The following is a 6,962-nucleotide window of genomic DNA, read 5'->3' as shown; positions in this document are numbered from 1 at the left end:
CCCTCCTCCTCTCTCTCTCTCTCTCTCTCTCTCTCTCTCTCTCTCTCTCTCTCTCTCTCTCTCTTCTCTCTGGATGTCTCCAACGCTTAAAAATGTACTTTGCACGCAATGTAACTGGAACGCAGTGCTATGTTAGGAATTTTTAACGACGCTTGTTTATTTTTCAATAACAAAACTCCGCTTCGTAAAGAAAAGATTGAAGTGCCGAAGTAAAAGCGAGACGACATAGATCACATACCAGAATTATATTTCTCGGGATACCTCCATTCCTATTTACGATCTTCATCAAATCTTGCGACTTTTCTTTATTTATAATCGAATCTCTCGCAGTTGAAGATCAGTCAAACGAATTATATATGTAAGATGAACATATTTAAGGTACCTTTCGGACAATGTGTTCACACGGAAAAATAAACGATTATATAGAAACTTGATCCGAAAAGACTTGAAACGGTTACATTCAGCTTTTTAATTTATTAATTTCTCTCGGGAAATATATCCTTCTAACACTCATCGTTTGCGCAAAGTCACACTCATAGCGTGCTAAAACTTTTTGGCACGGAGTTTAACTCCACATTACTCACGTCGCATGTTTCTAACATTCTAAAATTATATCTTAATTTTTATTCTTTTCTTTGATTTACAATTGAAATAAAAACTGAAAAATCTGCAGATAACATTTAATATATTTCTAGGTAAAGATAAATGCAAAAATTTGTAAAATAATTTGCACTATATATAATAATGTATGTATAAGTAGCATTTATATAAAGAGTATCCAAAATAAGTTTCCCTATTCCAGGAAAAAACTGCTTATACGAGTAGCTCGGAAGGATGTTTTGGGGTATATTGTCCACATATTCCACTCTCAGTTACTCTCATTGCAACTAGTGTCAGTTAAGCGGCTTTGCGTCATGGAGGTGCCACTGCTAAATACGTCTGATTACAAAGTAGAAAACTGAAATCTGAAATTTTTTATCATCTGCTATACTGTCGCACCGAGCAATTTTTATTTGTTTCCAACAATGGCGGATTTATATATTTTAGCGCCCTAGGTCCTGTATAACTTTGTGGCGTTCCCTGAATATACATTTAGCGATCCTTTCAAGAGCTTGTCTCAGACAAACGAGCAACTAAAAAAAAAAAAAACTGAGCTTATTCTTAATTTTTTCCTTCCAAAAGCATGACAAGTTAAACTTGAACCAAGATTATAAGATTCTTAACACACATTGTCCCAAAGTTCACTCATAATTCGCGACGCAGTGCCCTAGTAGGCCTCTGTATATAAATTCATCACTAATTTCCAGCGTTCAAAATATATTTAGGTATCAATTTTCAACAATAATGATGAGATCAAGGCTGAATAACAGATTACATATAATAATGTCATTTTGACGATGAAATGAATCACAACTAATCAAAAAATGATTTTTAAATCATTTTGATATTATTTTGATGTCACGATGACTTATGTTCTGCTTAAAATTGTGGCTTCGATCTGAGGACAAATTTTTTTACATTACTGATATTCAAAGCTGGTATCGCGTTACAGCAAATGTTTAAATATTAATAGCAATTATGCTAAGAAATAGCTTAAGTAATGTACCTAAGTAAAATTAATGAATTTTTTTTCATAATTGTCCCATCCTTCCTAGGATAAGGAAACTTATTTTTGATATACTTTTCGTAATATTTTTTACACATCTTTTAAAGATAGATACATAAAAAATTTTAAATTATTAAACAATTTGCACTAAATATTATATTGCGTATAATTAATAAGTTTATAAAGCAGGAGCGTGCTGAATACTCCACACGTAAGTAATGAACGATTAATCCACCCTGACTTTTCTAGAACTACAAAAATTTGATATTATTGATTATCCGGTGGATAGTTAAGCGCTTCACGCTCGTCAGATGAGAAGCACACTGACCTCTAATTCCATTATATGTTAATTAGTAGCTTTATCATAATTCAATCAATGTTATACACCTTACGGTCGGTCTGCTTGCACACGGACAAAAACATGAAACGCAACGTACAATTGACACAACTAGATTGTTGAACTGTTTTTATATTCATACATCTGTCAGAGTCAACTTGCGTTTACGTGATAGACGAAAACCACACAGCACTTTCTGAAAGAAAAAACTTCTGAGAATGACGTCCTTAGGATGTCATTTAGAGATCTGTGCTATATGATCAATTATCGAGGCGTTCGCTATTTACATCTTCGATTGCGCGACCGCAATAAGTTCATCGCCAGTCATTAGTGGATATGAATGCGATTTATTCGAAATAAATTTCGATATGCGGGCATATCGGCAAAGATTTAAATTCTAATTACAAAACTTGTGTGCACGCAAGCGCACTAACGCTTCCGAAATCAAATTCGGATAACGTGCAATAATTGTTAAATGTTAATATTGTAATTCCGCTCGGAACGTTTCCGCTAATACGAATTCGCGTAAATTCCATGTCTGCAATCGATTATTTATATCTTATCGCGTGTACGCGAACATAATCAACGCAGTTACGTCGTAGCGTTGAAAGCGCATCCCCATGCATGCGTATCCACACATGTGTACATACACACATACCACACACATACACACACACACACACACACACACACACACACACACACACACACACACACACACACACACACACACACACTACTACACACACACACACACACACACACACACACACACACACACACACACACACACACACACACACACACACACACACACACACACACATATATAGTGCAGTGTCTTTGAATCAATGGATCATCTCTCACCTACGGATCTTATTGGAGCTCGAAAGTGTTAATATGAAGGCAGATCTGTGACGGGTGAATGAGCGCGCGCGTGTATATGAGTGCGTAATCGCGACGAAAGCATATCGAAGCATCATGCGAAGTGCCGCGAGATACCGAGACGTGCGTTCCACCCGTTCCGCGTCGCTTCTTTGCGTCCTCCTCATCGCCGTCACCGGTAAGAAATAGAGTCGCGTAACAACAGTGCGATACGGTGGATTTAACCGCTGACTTACTTCTAAACTGGAGCTCTTTTAATCCTGATTCAGACCTAAGCTCGCATCGTTCTACGAGCCATTCCAGAAATAATAGATAAAAAAAAATGTTATTCGAAATACCAAAAGAAATTCTCTTTAACTTGATAAAATCTCCGTGTGATTACACGTTCAGTTAATCATAAATATAAGCATATCGCTATCACAAAAAGCAACAACTATGTGAAAGATATGGATAGGAATTTATCGATCAATAATATAATATATACTTATATAAATCGTATCCTTTTCGAAAGGGAAAAAGTGCCAACTCCCTAAATCTGAATCATTAGATATCATGGATTGTCGGTCTCAAATATACTGTTGAGTAATCAGTGAAATTCAATTGAAAAAGGAAGAAAGTTTGAACATTATATAATTAAAATACGATCATCAGTTTCAATATCATATATATTTTTACTAAAATAAGATTGATTAGAGATGTCTCATTAATTTCATAGTTAAATTTCATGAATTCATTAATCAGCGGCATACTTGGGGTTGATAATCAGTGATTATCTACTGATTCAGACATAGAGAAAGAAATCAATAATTTTATGAAAGTAAATCTAATTTCAAGTCTGAAAGAATATAAAAAATAATTTTGAATGCGAGAAGTGGAAAGCGGAATGATTTTATATGAAAATCAATGATCCCAGTACTCCGCGATCAAACGTAATAAAAGCTTGATTTACTGTGAAATATGCATGTTTTCTCAAGAATTGTTTTATTTTCTCTTCGCAAACAGAAAAGAAAGAAATATTAATCGTAAAAATTAAAATTAATTACAAAATTAAATGTGTCTCATAAATTTACGTGTTCGGAGAAACGACTTTGTTCATGGCTGAAATCAAAGGGTGGGTCAAAAAAGTTGATTCAGGACAAGTTTCTTGGTGTTTTGAACAAAGCAAGCGCAGACTCAATCCGTTCTCCAAACACGCCTGGATCATGGTTGTATAAGGGTCGAAGTTCGGGAAAATGGATATAGAGTCTGAGCCTTGGAGACGCGCTTCTCGTTTGAGGAGACTCCATAAAGCCTCAGGATTAGGATTGGGGAGAAGAAAATGGATATAGAGAACTTCTTCCGTTGTCGTTGAATTTTGTGATTGTAGCAAGATGTACGCTCGAGATGTACCAAGGGTGATCCCCGTTCGATGACCGCGCCTGCCGTCGATCCTTTCAAGGCAGCAGCGTAACAGCGCGATGCGCGAGATGAGAAAAACTACCGAAGCGAACTTATTCCACGACGAAAGATCGGTATGTCGGATCCAGTGATTCACCGCGATTTCCGTCCTTTTATCCAGGGCAAAACGAACGATGGATAAAATTAGAACGTCTTTTGTATCGACTTAACAAGGCGAAATCATCAATATCCGACGAAATGGAAGGCGAAACGTATCACGTACACGCCTCATGCATATATCTTTGACAAGCTCGTGAGATACCGAAGGATTTTAACCCTCGGTATTATAGAGATGGGCGGAAACCAGGATTAACGAAGCAGACATGATCAACAAAGGTCCAAAGTACCTCATATCGATGCGAATTATTAACCATTCGGAGAGTTTCCTAAAAATTGAGCAGAGAGCAAAGCGCGATTTTTAATAGAGATATAATGTTAAACACGCGTTGAAACGAGAGCGATCTAATTGTTTTTTAAAGTATTAACAAACAAAAGAAAAGATATCGCTGGAAAAATAACTTGAACAAAACTTGTCGAAAACATCACAAGAAAATGAAAATCATGAAAATTTTTCACATTGCAATTCATTTTTAAAGATTCTTACTTTGTACTTATTATTAATCCGCTGTAATTCTTTCTCATGATTATATAATCCGTAAAAGCTTTCCTTTTCTTAAACTCTTTTATGATTTATTCAATACCCTCGCCTACTTATCTGTTACCGTTGCAGCATTCAGTATTACCATCGTTTAATTTTAATAATTTGAATTAAATTTAATAATTTAAATTGGTCATAATATTTTAAAATTACAAAAGTGACAATTTTAACAGAATTGCAAAATTAAAAAGAGAGAGATGAAGTGAATTAAAAGAACAGATGATTAATCGTACATAAAGTCCTGGCACGAACTTAAATTACAGTCAAAAGGAAACGCATAAAACTTACTTTTACTCTAACTTCGTAATGTAGTAAACGTTAATCAAACTACACCCAACGCTAGTGGTGCCATTCTGCTGAAGTGTGACAGTCGTCGGAACTATTAAGTTACGTGGAAGAAATGATTTTCTTCAAACTCACTGAATTTTTTTTTTTATGCGCTTCGTACAAATCGCCGCAAGTTATTCCGCGGTATAAAATCATCTACTTTTAAAATATTCGTTGAGACGTTGGTCTGTGTAGTTCTGTGTAAATCAGAAGAAATCACGTGAGAAAAACGACTTCCTACTGAACTGTAGGAAGAAAACTTAACTGTTTGCCAGAGGTGAAGACTTTTTAGCTGGTAGTTTAAGGAAGATTAACGAAAGGACCACACGGCTACTAGATTTAAATCATTACCGAGTCGTTTATTCATCCACGCCATTTGCCTTGAAAACGCGCTGAAAAATTAACTTTTCGTTCGCGGATCCAAAAAAAAGAATCCGATATTGATTTAGAATTGCCGGCGGTCTTGATAGCTTCGGAAAAGAAATTAATAACATTTACGTGCAAAATGTGTGAAGTGCTATGCAAATATATCGCGGTAGATCGACGGTGTGTGAATGGATAAGAAAGATATTGATTTGATTATCTTACAATTATCTTACACGGATCTATTATATGATACTTGTTCACTTGTATTCTCATTATATTTGATGATAGAATTCTGACAGAATATCTCCACAGTTTATTTTTACAACGACTATTGCTAACTTAACTAGATACAAATTTAACTAGATTATGCTTATTAACAAGAAGGAAAGAATATGTAAGTGCTTTGTCTAAAATATCTCGTGAATAATTCTATAATTACACGGTGCGAGTAGGATGGTGTTGAAAAAAGTGATAATTGTGACAGCTATGGTGCATATAATATAATGCACTGATGTATAATAACGCTAAATATTTTGAAAAAATATAAAAAGTTATATAACTCATAAAAAGTTATATAAATCTCACAGGCATAACGGTCTGTCTAATTCGAAAAATAATTTAATTTTTTATTTTCTTGCATATCAATTATTAAAGTATTCGATTATCAAAGAAAACAAATTTATAATGTATCACTTAATTTGTGTTATAATTCGAAATTATTGGCTCAGGAAAAACAAGAGAAGATGTTTTTATCGTGAAAATTTAACGATAACTTTATTGTCATGTAAAGAAATAGTGTCGATGTGCAATTGCGATAGACCGCACAATGCATGGAATGCAGATTGCTTTCGATATATATGAATTATTAACTAATTTAACACGTAAGAGTCCCTGGTGGGATTATCTACAAATTGGAACTAAAATTTATAGTGATCCTCCTCCTGGAATGAGAAGACATTATATATAAATTTATAAGGAAGGTTTTATAGCATTACTTAGAAAAACTTAGAAAAATAAGTATAATATCATTTCTATCATGGCAATTTATTGTCATCAAGTGACCATAAGATTTTTTATTTAAACGTTCAATAGCGATATGACAAATTGATTAGATAGAACAGTGCAACGATGATCATTTATAAACGGTGTAAATCTAGGATTATGACTAATGGAGAGTTTTAAAATAATATCCGTTATACTACCATTATAAAATTAATATCCGAATCTAATATGCAAAAAAGCAATTGGATCATATTAGCTTATTCAAAATACGTTTTCTTATAATTTATATACACATACATATATATATATATATATATATATATATATATATACATAATTAAATT

General features: G+C 34.1%; 1 protein-coding gene across 1 annotated transcript in view; it reads left to right on the top strand.

Annotated features, from left to right (window-relative positions):
- Positions 1 to 2,924: 2,924 nt before the first annotated feature.
- LOC105627572 overlaps positions 2,925 to 6,962 on the top strand; it is a 60,600-nt gene continuing 56,562 nt past the window's right edge. The window contains exon 1 of the mRNA XM_012208854.1: positions 2,925 to 3,006. Coding sequence (XP_012064244.1) covers positions 2,925 to 3,006 — 82 coding nt within the window. The remainder of the gene's footprint in view (positions 3,007 to 6,962) is intronic.

Source organism: Atta cephalotes, assembly GCF_000143395.1.
Source record: "Atta cephalotes unplaced genomic scaffold scaffold00009, whole genome shotgun sequence".
In the NCBI taxonomy this organism is placed as follows: Eukaryota; Metazoa; Arthropoda; class Insecta; order Hymenoptera; family Formicidae; genus Atta; species Atta cephalotes.
Note: the sequence above shows the minus strand (reverse complement) of the source record. Positions and strands in the feature narration are given on the sequence as shown.